The sequence below is a fragment of the Chelonus insularis genome, unplaced genomic scaffold, assembly GCF_013357705.1.
Source record: "Chelonus insularis isolate UGA/USDA-ARS -01 unplaced genomic scaffold, ASM1335770v1 contig_131_pilon, whole genome shotgun sequence".
Classification (NCBI taxonomy): domain Eukaryota; kingdom Metazoa; phylum Arthropoda; class Insecta; order Hymenoptera; family Braconidae; genus Chelonus; species Chelonus insularis.
The window spans coordinates 1500823-1519693 of NW_023276372.1; the positions used below are offsets into that span (position 1 = coordinate 1500823).

The window sequence follows — 18871 nt, forward strand, 5'->3', positions numbered from 1 at the left end:
CAAATAATGAGTAATGAATCACCAATCATTGTACACGCTTTATGATTATTTTATTTATTGATTTATTTTGATAATGAAATATAATGATTGATTCTTGAATTAACTATCCAATGAATTATATTAATGAAAATTACACACTTAATGTGTAATCCTTACATTTATTTTTATATAAACTACCGTGAGAGTTTTTACTTTTTAAGTTTTTTTTATATTCATTCTTTAACACATTTGGGAATCACTAACTCTTGAGAATTATGATGTATCTAATATTTTTCCATTCATGTACTTATCAATTCATTACTCTGTATCACGTTTATTATTAAAAAGTGAGAACTAATATTATTAAAAAATAAATCTCTTAGATATCTTAATAAGAAATAAAAATAAATAAAATCATTTTCTATAAGTTCTTTCATATAAATATTATTATAAATAATTTATTAATTTTTAATAATTTTGTTTTAACTCTTTTTATCTGGTATAAATCATCTAGTTAAAATTTGTTCAAACAACTACCAACCAATTTTTGAAATAAATATTATACATTTTACACAATTCCTATTCGTCTGATTGAAACTTTAGTAATTTAATAACTTGACTGATCATTTTGATGGTCGAGCGATGTCTCCAAGCAATCAAACAAAATCTTACGCTCCCAACGTTTTACTTTTAAATGATTTAACTGTTAAAATTACTGCCACTAATTCACTGCATCATAGCTATTCATCATTTCAACTGCACAAAAATTATGACTAATCGTTGATAATTTTTTTATTCATCATTTTTTTCGTTTAATTATTAAATTATTAAATGAATATGATATAATTACATAATGGATTTTTCGATTTACACGTATTTTTAGTCTCTTCGTTTCTATTTAAATTAATATTTGTTATAAATATTATTATTGTTGTTATTAATATTATTATTTAATTTTCTAGAATAGACATACATTCAATTAGTGCTTTGTATTCAATTAATTACGAATGTAAAATGTGCTCGTAATATAATTGATCTCTCGTTCTCATGTATATTCAATTATGTAATGTGTCTACAGCATCAATTATGTACATTGTTTTTAAATCGCCTTCGATACTGACTAAAAAAATTTTTTTTTTTTATTTTCTATATAAGATGGCAGTAGAATTATACATTTTTTCTGGTAAAAATAATTAAAAAGAAAATTCATGACAATCAGAAATGCGTGAGAAATATTCTAGTTGAATCAATCTAAAAAAAATTCATCAAGTTAGCTATACGTTTTAAAATTTTTTTTTTTATTTATTTTTTAATAAAAATTATTAATAATCGTTGTATAATAAAAGGCAGTCGACTCGATTCATCATATAGATATTAGCCAATTGTTGGGGGCGTGAAATTTCATTGACGAATCACTCATATTTATTAATCTTAATTATTATTAATTAATAATTATTGCAATGAGATTACTTGATTTTTATCATATTTAATTAGATGCACCAGACAAAACATTCAAATATGTATGCATTGATGATAGGCTTAATTTATATTAGTCACAATGACTGATTTATTTTCAAGGATATTTCATCATGTCCTCAAATTAACTGTCTTCCTCCATTTTTTCTTAATTTTAAACTAATGTACATCTCTTTCATTTATATATATCTATACATATTTGTCTATACGATTATTCTTAAAAGAAGTCAATTGGAAATATTTATCAGAATATGTCAGAGGGAGAATGATCAATGTTTAATGATTTAATTATTAATTGAAAAGAAATTGATGGACCGATTATTCATGCTGACAAGAGTCAATACTCATTCAGAGTAGACCTAAAGATTTATATTTGCGAATTCAGGCATTTCTTGGTCCCGAACACGAGCCAAATGTCGTGTTTAAATAATTCAAAAACTGCATCGAATTTTTTCGTTTGCAATTTTTACTATTTACCCTCTCACGTTTTTTTGGTTTTTTTTTTTTTTTAATTTATTTACTCCATTATTTTTTGTCACCCGACTACAGCTCAATTTAATTATCAGGAATTCATAAACTCTACACTTAAGAAGTTTATTAATATTCATGCAAAAAATCCAAAAAAAAGTTTCTTCTCCCATTACTTTTTTAGATTTTACCTTAATTCACATTATTATTGGCAGTTTACTATTTACAGTGCGATCAAATAAATTTTCTTTGAGCGTCATCAGTATGTTTCTCATAAATCCTTAAAGAAACTACTGGACTTCTCCGTATTAAAATGTGGTTAATAAGGCTACGGTGTTTTTAATATATTTACAAAAAAAGCACTAGTTTTTTATTTATTGTTAACATCATCTTCTTCATTATTCAAGGTAGTTTTTTCACTAAAAAATTATTTATATTTCATGAAAATTTATATTTAAAAGCCAAAAGAATTAAATTAATTAATTTTTTTTCATTAAAAAGAACACTGCAAATGTATAACAAATTTAGTAATAAATGAATATTACAGATTAATGACAGTCTTATGTTTCAATTGACAGATTTAAGTGACAATGATATCAATCACATGAAATATAACTATATAAAAATTTTTTTGATGAAAGAACTACCGTATTTTAGATTCATCTAATTGATTCTCATCCTCTTGTTCATTATTACTATCTGACTGCATATATTCGACGATTGGTGAGAGACGATTGGCAGCGATATTTCCAATCTCTTGATTGACTAGGATACTCGATTCATCGTTAGTGTCATCAGAATCATCTAGTAATTTATCATTAACTTGAATTTTTACAACCGCGTCAATAGGATAGCGACCATTTTCACTTGATGAAGAGGTTAATTGAGTACCAGAGCCATTTTGACCTGGACTTTCTGTTGTCTCAGTACTTGGCTCTTCACATTTAGAACAAAAGACACCTTCTTCTTCAGTCGTTTGCTCTTCTTCATTTTCACACCGAAAGCAAATTAAATCAGCTTCTTCACGAATTGGATAGTCACAATGCATGCATTGGCAATCATCAGAAGACGATTGCAGTTTAGCTGTAAAACATTCTTCACATCTTATAGCTCGTTCATCTTCGACTGACTTGCCAGATTTGTCGATTACTATTCGTGGTCGATAAGAGCATGATCGTGCTTCTAAATCACACTGCATACAGAGGAGAAGATTGGATTTGCTGCCGGGATGTGAATTGTAGCCATTGCATGTACCATAATGTTGATGATCATCGTTATCACTCTCGCTATCAAAAAACCGTTGACTTGGACTGCCAATCGATAAACCACATGGAGTGGTAGGTGCCGTGTTAGCGTCCTCAATATACCTGCGAAGATGATCCATTTTAACTTCGCCGCGCTCTGACCGCGGCCAAACTTCTCGTTAAATAATGCTCTCGCGATTTCGCTCATTATCTTCAACACTTGATGTTGAACTAGCGCCACAAATTTGCATTTCGATTTCCGCAAGTCTATGTTCTACTTCCCACTGTTGTTGATTTAATTTTACACTCATAGCTGCATTTTCACTCTCCAAACATACCAGTCTTTCTCGAAGACGCTTTATTTCTGCTAAGAGAGCTTCATGACTACTTACTCCAAGTAAAGGCGTTGCTGCACCTTCTGACATTAATTGAGTCATGCTATTACATGTCATACCTACAAAAAAAAAGCGTAATATTTTTATCAAATTTTTTGAATGAATTTTCAGTGAATTATTTAAAACAGTTCACCTGAATGAGTTGACTGTCGACCAATTGATGGTTGTGTCATTGTTGAATGAGGAGCCCTTGCCGTCTGATCTTCACTGCTTCTCCCGCTACTTGTCGCGCTCATTGGACTATCTACAGCTCTCGGGGTGGACGTGACAACTCCAGCAACAGCGGTGTCTCCAGTTTCCCCTGGCCGCAATCCCTGATAGGAGGCAGTAATGGGACTCGGACTAGGAGATAACAGAGAATGAGGTGTTCGTAATTCGACAGGTGAAACCCACATATCTTCTAAAGGTATTTGTCCTCGTGACTCAACCAGACCTGGTGTACTAGCACATCTCGCCAATGCAGCTGCAAAAGACGGTATAATTTTAGATGGAGCTGTAAAATGTTAACTGCCATTAATAATGGTATGTTTAATTATATAAACACGATTAATGATAACCATAATAGTACCTTTATCAAGTGGATCACGTTTGTACTTTTCAAGCCTCTTGACAGCAATCGCCTCAAGCCGCACTCTTGCTGCTGGATATTCCTTCAGCACATCCCACATATCCTTCTTGCTCAGTACGAAGAGATCCGAATATCCAACTGAACGTACACTTGCTGTTCGTCGATTACCTACGATAATGTAGCCATTTATCGGTTATCGGGGGATAAACATGATGTTTATTACATATCTCGATTCTAACTGTTGAAATGAATTCCTAGATTTGAAATTTATTATTCTACTTTTTAACTGGATTTCTTTTTTGGGCCAATTTTTTTATCGATATCAGACATCAACGAGAATATTATATATTCGAGATATGCAAATGGACATTGCGGAAATGATTCTTCGATATCCAAATGCCGATACTCATTGAGCATTTTGAGTGGCAGCTTCAAGCCTCGCATCGCTTCACCTATCAGATCTCACCTTGTAAAAATAATTCCGATCAGTTATCGATGTACCAAGTCCGGCGTACCGAAATGGTATGTCGATTATCATTTTTCGATTTTCCATTGCATGGAGATATTTTTTCCATCAGCTTTTCTATGAAATATTTAATTGAAATACCCAACACTACTAAATAGCAAATGCAGATAATATGTTTATGATTCTACTTCATACGTATATATATATATATATAAAATAATGACTACGAATATACATTCAGGGGCAAAATTTTTCGGTATTTAAATATTAACAGGAATAAATACAGTAATTAAACAATCAATAAACTACAATGATTTATTAAATATTAATTACGATAAAAATATTTAACAAATTGAAGTGGCTGATTTTAATTTAAATAAATCTATGCTAATGAAATTGGAAAAAAATATCATCAATGAATAAATTTTGCGCCTGAATGAAGAAATAGTTCTATGTTAATAAAACTGAAAAGAAGCTTTTAGCTAATTCCAATATAAAATTTATCTCCATTAGTTGCACGCATTCAAAAAATTTTCTACTCATTAATTCGAAAAGTCTAAAATATTTTTATCGTGACATAGAGAGATTTGAAATATATAATATATATATAAAAATCGTGGATCAAAATTGAAAATATAGAAGTGCAATTCAATTTGAAGAATAGTGAGATTAGATAAAAGATATTGAATATTTTTTTAATGTTTATATGTATATATAAATATATAAAAACATTAATTATAATAATATATAAATAATGAATACTGTATATCCAACAAGCATCGATAAAAAATGATAAAATTTTAGCGTGTCCCTAATTAAATAGCCGAGCTGTATAGCATCAATTCTATAAAGGGAAAGTGAAAATGTGAAAAAAGCCTAGAAAAGTGACATTGATGAAGATAAACTGTCTATGAATTACTATACAACCTTTAAGATGTGAATTGAGATTACAGGATGTTTAAAACTGCCAGTTCATCTTCATCGATTGAATTCTGTGTATGAAAATTGTGGCCGAGAGAACGAGGTGAAAAGATGGAAGGAGAGGGGTGATCATAAATAATAATAAACTAAAGAAAAATATTGATGGAATGAGTTGATAAATATTCAGAGGATAAATTATAAAAGTAAAATCGATAATTCCAAACTGAGAATCAACAAAAAAAAATTCTTTCACCATTAGCGAAAAAAAAAAAAAATTCAACAAAAAATTCCCCCGTTGTTATCAGATACCTTTATCGTTGATTGAAAATTATTCAGATTCTAGTTGAATTTTCATTGTGAAATACACGTGATTACTCGGAAGAGTTAAAAATTGAATGATAAAAAAAAAAAAAAAAATGTTGTCAATAAATAAGAAAATTGGAATTGGATGAAATGAAAGCTTGGTATAGAGAAGAATGAACTAGAACGTTCCCGGTAGTAGTTACCGATCGACTCATACCCGATCTCTCGACGTCTTGCTGAACGACGAGTGTAGGAACGTGAAACGTGAAAGATGGATCGACTGATCGTGAATGAAATACGAGGGAGACAGCACTCGTGGCTTTGACAGGCCCCCTGGCTGCTTGGAATATTTACCGCACTCTTTACCTGCGGTCCCCATATTGAGAATGCTGATTTCCCCGAAGTATGATCCAGCTTTTAGCGTTGCTAATACTGTCTTTCCATTTTCTGCTACCACCTGAAGACGACCTCTGTTAACTATGTACATCTCTTTGCCCACTTCACCTGAAATTCATCATCAGAAGCATTATTTCATGCCAATTATCACAGCTCATTATTCATTGTATAGAATTATTCAATTTCTATCCTGATGAGAATTGTTTTCTCCTCAAACTTCATTTATCTTATAGCTAATTTCAGTAGTTTACTTAGTACTAATTGAATGTTATATGGATAGAACATTTTGTTAGCACAAAATAAAAGTTTCCCTTCTGCACTTAAGAGATTAAACTGATTGTAACAAGTTAGGTAACCTTGTCAGAATCACATAGAGGTTCGTTAATGTCTTTTATTTAACTTTTGGTCCATTTAACTCTTTGGCCTATTTTAGTGATAAGAATAAGAAATCAGGAAGAAGTTAGTCTCATCAAATGTTTAGATTAATAAATTCTTCAAATGTTTATATAAAAAACATTCAAACCTTTTCGACAAATATAATCTCCAGGTGAAAATAGCACAGGCCTCAATCTTAGCACCAGTTCACAAAGAAATCCTGCTTCTGTGTTTTGAAATATTTCTACTCTCCTTAATGTGTCCAAATGTACATTGATAGCAATTTCCGCCTTGAGTTTATCTGAAATACAAGTAAATCGGAATGTCAAATGATTTAACGTTAAAGCAATGAGTCTACACAGTTGATACCTCAGATCATAAATAAATTTTCAAATCCTGTCGTGACATAACTTTGTCAAATAGACCATGATAACAAATTTAAACAAAACCACAAGCTCTAACTACACATCAAATTCAATTTTGTTCGCACTTCAGACATGAAGTATTAGAGTAAATATTAATCGATGTACATTCATGAATAGTAACAGGCTGATAAATACTCACCGGGCAAACAGCTCACAGCCTTTTCTTCATCTGAACACTTTTGAGTCAGCCATAAGTAGTCAAACCACTTGATTACTTTTATTTGGAGGTGATTAGGCACTCGTCGCATCCTCATATAGGTTTTCACTCCATCCAATTTTGCTGAAAAATTCCATTTACAATTAAAAATCAATTAAAGCTAATATTTTATACATTCGTAATATCAATTATATAACATCTTTTAGCAAGGTACTTCGGTCTAGCACCAATTGGTGTTCAAATGATAATGGAAGTAGTTACCCTTGTAATAATTGTTTTGATAACACAATTATATTACATTACTCTAGAATTACTAATTTTCAGTACATTAAATACAACAAAATATTAACAACCAACCTACTTATCATTTAAGAAATATTTATTATTATTATTATTAACAAGTTTTTCTACTTATGATGATAAAAAAAAAAAGTATTCTATAACACCAACAGTTTTATGGGTTATTACTTAAAGGTTGAAACTATAACCGTCAAAGCTTGTATAATCCTCATTATACGTCACGCTACTAAGCGATAAATTATTCTGCAAAAGCGGTTTATACACCCTCTTGAATGTGCATTCTAAGATATATAATTTGAGTTGTTAGATATATTATGACACTTGCACGCCAACATATAGATTATAGTCATAAAGTCCAACAAGTTCAATTTAAATTGAAATATCAGGCATCATCTTTCTCCCCTGCGTCATTTTTCTCAAGTATCAATAAATTTTTGCTTTCCATTAAATTTATTCTATATGCGCACCAAATCAGTTATAGTATAAAGTATACGTCAGAAAATTCTGATATTTGAATGTAATTTGATGGAAATGACAAAATTTTAGATATTTTTCAATACAATAATATTTTTTTTTCTCTCACAATACTTTATTTAAAAATATATCTCTATTGATTAACGATGAAAATAGACTAGGAAGAATTTTTTTTTACAATCACTTTATCAGTAAATATAAATACTCGACATGATTTTTAATTAATTAAAGTGAAAAATGTGTAGAATAGTGTGACTTGATTGTACTTGTTGTATTATTGTCAATCTCTTAATGAATTATATTATGAAATAAATCAATATAACTTGAGCATAGCTTATCTCTAAGTTTGAGTGCCTCAAATCAAGTTGTTCACTAGTTTCTAAACTCTTGAATTCTCGCAAGCATCTGTAAAATCAATGCAAATATCTGAACTTTCTTCCTTACACTTGATGTTTCTATTTAAAGTATATAAAATAGCTTATTATTAGAACTTGTAAGTAGAGTTTTTGTACTTTTATAAATAAATTGATTAATTTTTTTTTATTATCGGTTGAAAGAATAAATTATTTATCAAGTAATAGAATAATTAATTATAAAATACTACTTGAGAAAAAGTAATAACGGTTAAATCGTTTATTAGCTTTAAATTATTACGCTTCCTTTTACACCCGTGATACTACGTTGGTGGGTCGTTGTACTTTTCTCATGAGAGCTTACGTTCCTCGAATATTCAACGAGATATATCTCGAAATTATCCTGTAGCACGAGGGGATTGCTTCATCCTCAACTTGCCCCAAGCTATTTCTTTCCTTTACTCCTACTACATTCTTCGCGATTTTCCGACATCAACAAAATATATTTTACTTCGCATCTTTGCTAAATAACTATCAACATTTTTGTTCTATTTTTGAAACTCACTTGATTCTAGAATAAAATATCATTATTTACAAACCTTATTTCAACATCAAAATTTCATTTTTTTATCACTATAATAAATAATCACTGATTTATAATACTTTGCTGATTTTAATTTTATATTATTTATAGATAAATATTTTTTTTTTCACTACTAAATAATGTGGTTATTGTGTTCTAATCCGAAACCACACTTTAATCAGTTGATGTTATTAATTATTCATCAATTAAATATGTATCGAAGCATATTTCATTTCATTATTTGATTTAAAATCAATATTTTGCTTATATCATTATAATGTAAATTTATTTCAATCTTGAAAAGTAGTGAATCGTAAATGTATTTTGTAATTGAATTAACAAACATGATATCCAAACATATTATGCAATAAAATTTACATAGATCTATAAGGAATAAAAAATATGTAGAAAATATTGATATTCTTTAAATATGTATGTGTACCTTGAAATTCCTTCCTAGCTGTACTGACCGATGTAACAATGTTAGCAACATGGCCAAGAACAGTCGCAAAGAGAAGCAAACCAAACAGAAGCTGAATGATGACAAACAAATACTCGCCTTTGCTTCGTGGCCTGGAAACATCGAAACGACTATAAATTAAATATGAATTATAGACACAAGCAGTAATAAGAAGATCGATTGAAGATTAAATAATCATAGTAAATATTTGAATATTAAATGATGAATACCTTGGCAGATCGCCTATCGTTGTCAAGGCAAGAGTACACCAATAATAACTCTGCAGATACTGTTTCACTACATCTGCTGCTTCTGAATCGTTGAATACCCAATTCTTGCTCCCAAAACCATTGTTCTTAGATATAAGATGGTAGAGGCACCCATTCCAGTGAAATATCACCAGTAAATAATGAATTAAAGACGTAGATCGAAATAAATTTGGATAATTAGTATGTCGTTCAGTTCTATCCATGAAAGCCCAGAACCTGTCCGATATCATATAAAAATATCATGTTATTTTATCAAATTTATTAAACGAAGTTTAATAAAGTAAAATTAGATTACCGATAGATTTTAACGAGTCTAAAACTTCGTAGTATACTGTTATATCCTATTGATAAGTATAAAAAGTCAAGGGGTAGCAGGCACAGACAGTCAATGTAAAAAGTAGTGCTGTTCATGTAATGATTTCTTAATTTGATAGCGTCAGTCTGTAATACCCCATCTTCGAGATAACCCGTACGAAAATGAAAGGCTATATCTACTGCATAAAGAAAATCCGAAAAGTAGTCAAGGCAGAACCACACCAATCGGGTTTTATCTACAAAAAAAAAATGACGTGAAATTAAACAAATTAAATTAATATAGATTTATATTATTTGTTGTTGTGTGAGTTTACTTCGTAAGGAAGAGTAATAAAACAGAATCTTGAGCTATGACTGACCATTTATTTCCTGGAAGGCAAACCTATAGATGATGACCCAAAAGTTGTAGAGAAATGCTAGTGAAACAACCATAGACCAATAGTAACTCAAGCGTCCAGCTGGGTCAAAGACAAATGACCAATTTGGTGCACCAGTTCGGAAGCCGCGTGTTCCTGGTTGCCCTGGATATCCTCTACTTCCTCTTTGCTGTTGTTGCTGTTGTGCTGTATATCTCCTATGACATTATAAATTACTTTTGCTTCAGATGCATCCAAGATAATAATCATGAGACTATCAAAATTGTCATACCACTCACGTTTCAGTACCATTGCAACTGCTGTTACCATTCAGATGATTCGTTGAAGCAAGACTGCGCAGATGGGACACCTCCCTCGAAGAACTTAAGCTCCCGACATTTGGAAATTTTAACTTACCTCGCAGCTGATCCTTCCTCTTTGACTTGCGACTGAGGTCGAGTTCACTTGCCCCACGATTTACATACGCGCCGTGCAAAGAGTCGTGAGAAGAACCAGAGTGTCTCTGCGAAACAAAGTAAATCTGAAATATGTTATTAGTAATTGTTAATAATCATCATATTCTATTAATATACACAATTTTATATTTCAAAAAGAAAAGAAACATTTTAAACATTTAACTTAATATTGAAATAATAAATTAAATCAGGTCTGCATGTTATTTCATACATTTGAGGCTAATAACTCAGTTAATAAACATAATTTACTCGTGTTATCATTTTATTTTTAGATAAATATGTTCGTTTAAAAAAATGAAATATCTGATGTTCAATATCTACATTATTAGGGCAGGAGAAAAAATTTTTTTTTATCATTTGAACAATGGATGATAAATGAAACGATACAAATGAATAGAATAAAAAGTTTCTCTATTCAGCTTTAAAAAATGTTTAAAATTTCATTTTTCTTCTATGAAAGCTTCAGTTGAACTTTTAATAAAAATAAATAAAAAATCTTGATGATAGACATCTCAATTCGTTGAAAATTTTTTAATATAATTGAAACAACTCAATTCTTCTCGAACAAAGCCAGTATTATCAGCATAGCTCAATAAAGGAGAAATCAAACATTGTTACAATTATGAGCAAAAAATTAATAGCTATCAGATTTTTTGTTAATGTCAAAATATTCATGTTATTTTAACTATTTAAAATGTTTTTCACAATAATATTGTACTTGTTAACTGGAACACATTAATTTAACCAACCTGTCGTTGTTGTGATTGACGCAAACGTTCCTGTTTGTGTTGTGAATGTTGCTGATAATGATGTTGATGGTAATAGCGATGATTTGAAGGTCTACCCATCAGTTTATTACCCACAAGATCCATGAGACTCTGTCTCGACCTAGAAATGGTGCTTTCAACACTTTTAGTATCATCATCTCTACCTCTGTGCTTGATGTCAGCTTTAGCATTGCCAATTCTTTTGTCACTGTCTTCACAGTCAGCTAAACCCGGAAAGCTGCTGGCTGATGGTTGACCTAAAACACATCGTGAATTTTGAGTTTAATTTTCGAGAAGTAGTTTAATATAAACGGATATCGAACATTAATAAGCTAGGAGATTGAATCCTGTTCACGTAAATACCCTACATAATTACATCTACGTAAATTTAGTAGAGAGGATGAAAATTTCTTCGCCTATATTGCTGGTAATTTGTGTATATACTGAATAATCTAATCTCCAGGAAGTTTATGTAATTCTATACATAGATTTATTTTTTTTCTTGATTGAAAGTTGGTTATTTTTTTTTCCTGAGGATTGGTATCAAGTTGAATCAGCATCGGACTGATCACAGGTTCGATAGAATGCGGAGAAAAGTGTAGAGCAAGGATCGATATTTGGCAAATAGCCAAACGCAACGGGTAATCTCACCGTGAGATCCATCGATAAAGTTAGGCCTATCATTGGGCACCGGTCCAGCGAATTGCTGAAATAATCAATGAAATGTATCCATGTAACCCTACAATGCGCAAATTTTTTATTTCCTTTGAAATAAAAAAAAAAAAATATTTATATTATGTGAATTAATAGAAATATTATTATTTGAGCATCATTAGGTTCTTAATATATACTATTAAGGTCTTTTGAACTAAAATCATTGGGTGACAAATAAAACCAAGTTTAAACCCATGAGAAAATGAGAGAGCCACCCCAGGAACTCAACACTGTCAGAGATAGAATCGAGTTGGTGTTTAATTGGATTAGCCTCTGTCACTCGAACACGCAGAGAAGCAGAACGATGTTTTGGCCGAAAGTAGACTGTGGAAATTCAGTTAAATGAGAGATGTTGCTTTTCCCTTCACAGTATTTATACGAACTTCACTCAACTTATATAATGAAATGAGATAGTGTAAAGACTCTGGGAGTATAAAAGCTAGAAATAAAAGAGAAAAATAAAAAAATAAAAGGAAGAAAATAAAAAGAAAAAAGGGATTTAAGTGAAACGAAAATAAAATAGCCAGACTTACCTACGGACGTGGCAATGCTTCTTGGAGTTGAAGTTATTGCGGATGAAGCAACAGGAATAGAAGTAGGTACTGGTAGTACAGACGTAGCGATGCTGTACAAAGTTTGTCCACTTCCGTACTTGTTACCTGAACAATGACAAGGAGTAGTAGGAGTGACGGCGCCACCTACGACTGAGATCTCATCTAGCTCATGACCACTGTCATAATAGCAAAGTCGTGTAGCACTAGTACTTGATGCTCCTGTATCTCTACCAGCAGAGCAATCATTTCTCGCATGTGCACTTTGATCACTAGCACTTGCACCGCTACGGCCCCTCAGCGACTGCATGAGCCGCTTGGCGCCCGAAGACATTCCACGGAGGTAATCCAGCCTTCTGATGGTCGTCGGCGCAGCCGCCGCCGTAGCCGCGTCCCTCCACGTGTTGAAATAATCCTTTTCCACCTGATTCTCACTGCTAGAGTTCAACTGGTCACCAACTTCTCTACGGCTGCTCGTGATACCAAGAGCCGCTTCTTCACCGCAATCCTCTCGATAACCCATTCATTTCACCTCATCATTATAAATTTTTATTCGTCTATTTATTAACTCACGGCTACGTTGGTTTATCAAAAAGTTACTCTGTCCAATCATTGGACCCTACACAATCTAATGTCACCGCTGGGTTGATGTCAATGACCTTTGCTTCAACATTGTGTGCTTTCAAGATCAACACTCGTGGAAGAATTATCTAATTACTCTACGCCAAACTACTAAACAGGCCTAAAAAATATCAAATAAAATGTATAAATAAATTTTTAAAAGATTGATATTTGAGGTTATTTACCAGTGTTATTGTTGGTTTCTTATAATAAACGGCAGCTTTTTCCTCCCTAGTTTTTCATATCCTCTTCTTACACTTGTTCCTCTTCTTCGCGGTTGTTTACTACGATCTCTTATGACTCGCTCGAGCAACAAGTGTCCATGATGTGCTAGCAATTCATTTCCCATGCGTTGTGATACTCGGATATTCTCGATTGCTCGCTTGCATAAGCAATTTTCTTTTATCTGAAAAATGATATTACGAGATCAATCATCTCTTGACATGCATGTAATCCATCAACACATTCATCAACATCCTCATTATTCCACATAGCAATCAACTTTTTCATTACTCTTTGATATTAATTCTAATTATTAATATGAATTTTATTACTATCTCTACTGCAATTACTGTTTTCATAGCTTCTATTGGCGTCTGAAGTTGTCGTATTTTTATTGTTACGGTTATATTGGTACTTGTATTTTTATTTTTATCGGTATATAGCCTTTCTGTTATCATTATTGAAAATTTTATTCATTCTTTCTATTTTCCATAAGCTTAGTCGTGCGTAAGTATATAAAATGGTCGCGGAAATTCCTTGCTCTCTCTGGGAGTCGGTCGTCCGCGCCACTAGGGGAAACAGCAGCAGCTCTCTAGTTACCATGGCGACCACAACGATGTCCCAGTCTAAACTCACCCCGACTCATATCTCTCTTTCTCTTTCTCTCACACATACATCCATCTACACACACACTTATTTTATCTCTTCATGTTGGTACGAGAAAGAGAGCTTACGGCGGTCATGCCGGCTTTCCTCTATGTACGCTTTCTCATTTTAACTTTCCATCTCTTTTGAGACATCCATCATTTTTCTGATTCGTTACTATCCACCGCCATGTACACCAACACGATATAAAATTACAAAAAAGCATCATTCGAAGTATTCGTAACGGAAAAGAAACCTGTGGTGTATAAAAATAATAATGATAATAATAATAATAAAAACATTGATAAATAAGTTTATTTAGACAAGAACATACATCGCCATTTTGTCAGTTAATTAGGTCAAGTAAACGCAAAAATAGAATTTTTAATTAGAGAACTTCAAAGTAACATTTTTTTTTCTAGGTTAACACCGAATAAATCAATTTACACTTAAAAGTTTAGCAAGAAGAGATTAGAGGCATTCTACAAATTCTATTGATAGTTTAAACATTGATGCATGTCAAACACGTGTTGTGTAGTAAAGTCATGCCACGAAAATCAAGGAATGCTATAGTTTTGTTTATGTACGTGATATGAATTTTAAAGTGAATCCATTTTAGTGTAATTTATCATTGAAAATGACACTCAACATTCCACATGCTATTAATTGCTAATAAAAATGTGACAAATTTTGTGATTTTAATCAAATCACTGTATATAAACAATTCATATTTTTCATAAACTAATACGACATGCTAATAAATTCGCATTGGAATTTTTATGAATTTATGTATAAAGTTTAATTACATTATTTGTCACAAAAATTTTAATCTCAAACGAGTAGTATGTGTTGCCCTGTAGTCAGCCGTACAATTTTTATAGCCTCAAGCACAATACTCGAATTCAAACGTTACACACACGTTAATGCATCTATGTTTTTGGTGAAAAATAATAGAGATCAACAATTGACAACTACCAACACTTATAAATGATTGTTTTTTTGAAACAATGAAGATTAAAAAGCATTGAAGGCAATGATTTTATTAGATTTTTAATCAAAAAAAAAAAAAAAAAAAAAAAAATTCTTGGCTCAACATTTATGGAGAATGTATTATTTATATTGGTGATGTTAAATATTATTTATAAATTCGCAGCAATATTTAGTGTAAGTACATAAAAAAAGATAATTGAATAATATAAAATTATTGCTGACTATTACAAAACTTAATACATATATATTTTCATTCTAGGTTTTTTTAATCCCCTTTTATAGCCAACAAATATACGTTAATGCTTTTTTATGACCCAAATCTATGACATACTTTTTCAGACGTTCAAAGACTCCCAAGTGACTTAACAAGATCCTTAAATAAAAATATAGCATTTACTGATTATTTTATTTCCTTCTTAAATATCACATTCCATCATTTAATACTTACTTGTACATTAAATATACCTCATCTTCAGTTTCGAGTCCATAAAAGAGTTTTTTATTTCACTGTAAAGAACACATATTGAAAGTACGTATTATTTGAAAGAGAAGTTGCTTTAGAACAAAGAACTAACTAATAATCTAAATGATTAAAATGGAGTCTATGATATTTTTACTTGATTTCAATATTTTTCTTCTTTGAAAAATAAACCAAGTGTTGATTAATTGAAAATCAGTTAATATTTTCCAACACATTGTCTTGATGATTGGGCCTAGTAAATTAGCATAGCTATCATTAGCTTTTGGTGAACACGCCGCCAATACTTTGAATAAATAACTCATTTCACTTGAATAAAAATAAATCAAAATGTTGTATAATAGTAAATAAACACATAACATATATTATTGTATAGAATCTTTGGACACTTTGGGAGCTTTTCAAACGTTTATAATGGTTGTGACATGGCGGGATTCATTGAACGCGTGATTGGCTCTGCTTTTGTAACCACTGCAGAGTCTTGCGCGTTCTAAAACCCATTTATTTGTTAGATATTTACGAGGATTATTTAGAGCATCTTTAAATAAAGATAACTTTGATATTGGAGCATCGATTGCCATAAAAATTATCAAGCAAACTGAGAGTTTTTATCACACATTTTTTGTACTTATTACTCTTATTATAAAACATTATTATTATTTTATTTTATTTCAATTAATCACTTGATTACTGATGATAATCAAAGCACAATGTTTATTACAAATTTCTCTAAATTAAAAACACTTTGTTTTATTTGTAAGAGCACGTTAACGGTGAAAAAATGTAATTATTTTACAGACTCTTGAAGCCAGCTTAGAAAGCGGCTATGGCGGCGGCTTGGCCCTCACTACTCTAACGTTAGTTTGCTCTCTAGACTGGAGGGTGAATCGGATATTTCTTCGCGCAGGACCAAATTGCTGAGTGAGAGAAAGATCTTCCAGCATCCAAAGCGCAGGACTAAGCGCAATGTCATCGTTCTATTTCACCGGTTGGCTTTATTTTTCGCTTTACTATTATCCATTTTATCATCTAAAGTTTGCTCTTATTGTTCTCATCAAGTGTATTATACTCCAAGAGATCATAAGATATCATCAATGAAGTAGTCATTCAAGAATTCATTTTTTTTAATCAACATTACATCTTTTACTTTGTCAACTCCATCAGTATGTCATTGTTGGATGTTGAACGATGCACCATAAGTTGCATTCATTTCTTTTTTTTTTGTCTTCAAAGTTGAACTATTGTTGCTGATGAATGATTCAATTTTATGTCATAATATCATGCTAACATTGTGTGAGTTAAAAAGAGATATTTAATTTAATATGTTCTAGTATTAATACGTCATAAGAAATGTAGCTTATTATTCAGATTTATTTAATGAAAATAAATGTGGAGATTAATAGAAATAGTAATTTAATAAATTCTAATAATGGCATTGGTGGAACATCATAATATATATTTTAGACGTACTACATCATATTCAATACATCAACATCAATGAACTTTTTCACCTAGCATGTAGGTAATAAATGACGTAATAAAAAATTTTCTTTCTAAATAGATAAAAATAGGATTAATGGCTTATAAGGAATAACTGAAAACAAAATATATTTCAATCAATAATAAATACATTATAGTTAATTGATGATCATTAGCGACTGTTCAACTCATCAGAAATGATGGCTATGTCTATTTCAATAGTTTTGATTAAAGAGTAAATTGAAAAGGATCAGTTGATGATAATTAATCATCACACGTCAAACAAATTGCGTCTACGATTCGGCGCCTCGAACTGCGTCGACACAACGGATCGATTAGCTATTACGCTTTGACGATAACATCCCTCTTATAAAAATGCCGAAGAATATTGCACGCCTATCATAAAAAGGTGTATAACTTTTAAAAATACTTGAGTCGTCTATTCCCGATCAATTTTCCTTATCATATCAATTTTATAGGTTTCATATTTTATTCTCCAAAGATATATCATTGCATTGTCTCTCGGTGATACAGCCCTCTGAGAAAAAGTGTAATTAAAGATTAAAAAATATTAGATAAAAATAAATCTCAAGATGTTTAATAATATATGTTTTATTTTATAGCACATATGTGGGCGTATGTGTGTCTGTGTCTTTTAGAACAAGGGAAATAAAAATCTGTGGTACGTGATAAGAAACTAAGCAGACTTTTTACACCAATAATTCGTAACTCAGCCAACACTTTTTTTGCTCTTTCGCCTCATTTACTTAATTTCTTCCATCTCATCCTAACTCACAACTTATTGCTATCATCACTATGCATTTTTTTTAAATTACGAGATGCTACATTTATGTTAGCTAAAGTGAGAAATAAATTAATTTTTACTTCAAAATATTCGTGTAAAGAGGAAATTCATTTTAACAAAAATAAAAAATAAACTTCTGAACTAAAAGTAATTAATAGTTTATTACTTTTGTGAAATTAGATTATCCTAAAGAGTAACTTTTTTTTTTTTACAAATAATAATCCTTATTTTAATAATTAATAATCATTCTTATTCTAATATTTAATATTATAAAGAAATTATTTTTAATATTTTAAATAATTTGTTGATAATAAAAATGAAAAAATTATTACTTTAAATACAAGAAGGTGAAAAAAAAGAATTGTTATTTTCTTTTAACTCACAATCCCTCGAATTATTTAATTGAGTATCGCAATTGTTTGTAATGATTAATTCTTGTCCTTTTAGTGGCAATGATAAATGAAGAGGAAGAATGGATAAAGAGAGAAAGTATTAGGTAAGACTAATGGTAAAAACCTAGGAATAAAAAGAAAAAGATGATAAAAAAGACAGTGGTATGGAGGAGTAAGAATGAAGGTCGCAGCTTCCATTCGTGTTTCAACCATCTAATACCCCGCAACCCCCGTAAAAATCAATGTGAGAAGCTGTAAGGTATATCTACTAGCCATTCGGATAACATTTTTGTCTTTCTCACGAACATCGAACCTCCTTAATTTATATCATCTTTTTCTACATTTTACTTTTTGTTCTAAATTTATTTTTCACTTTTGTTCCCTTTTTTATCGGATCCAATTTTCTTGCCTTCAGATACATCTTGTTTCATTGGTGACAATATAAGTT

General features: G+C 30.9%; 2 protein-coding genes across 12 annotated transcripts; both read right to left on the reverse strand.

Moving 5' to 3' along the window:
* Positions 1 to 71: 71 nt before the first annotated feature.
* LOC118074037 (uncharacterized) lies at positions 72 to 3337 on the reverse strand. Its single transcript, XM_035094926.1, has one exon. It carries the CDS (start codon positions 3305 to 3307, stop codon positions 2567 to 2569), a length of 741 nt encoding a protein of 246 aa, XP_034950817.1. The 5' UTR covers positions 3308 to 3337; the 3' UTR covers positions 72 to 2566.
* On the reverse strand, positions 3326 to 16639 carry LOC118074017 (cyclic nucleotide-gated cation channel alpha-3). Of its 11 annotated transcripts, none has more exons than XM_035094919.1 (15): positions 15718 to 16639; positions 13598 to 13818; positions 12774 to 13533; positions 11509 to 11783; positions 10583 to 10806; positions 10287 to 10501; positions 9908 to 10163; positions 9574 to 9828; positions 9326 to 9474; positions 7156 to 7296; positions 6740 to 6892; positions 6175 to 6324; positions 4131 to 4298; positions 3696 to 4055; positions 3326 to 3621 (listed from the first exon to the last, which is right to left on the reverse strand). In XM_035094919.1, exons 3-15 carry the CDS (start codon positions 13312 to 13314, stop codon positions 3347 to 3349), a joined length of 3162 nt encoding a protein of 1053 aa, XP_034950810.1. In that variant the 5' UTR covers positions 13315 to 13533; positions 13598 to 13818; positions 15718 to 16639; the 3' UTR covers positions 3326 to 3346. The 11 variants fall into 11 exon arrangements, with proteins under 11 accessions (XP_034950810.1, XP_034950816.1, XP_034950812.1 ...); XM_035094925.1 differs by having other exon boundaries at positions 3696 to 4025; positions 6187 to 6324; positions 9326 to 9456; positions 10583 to 10824; XM_035094921.1 differs by having other exon boundaries at positions 6187 to 6324; positions 9326 to 9456; positions 10583 to 10824.
* Positions 16640 to 18871: the final 2232 nt, after the last annotated feature.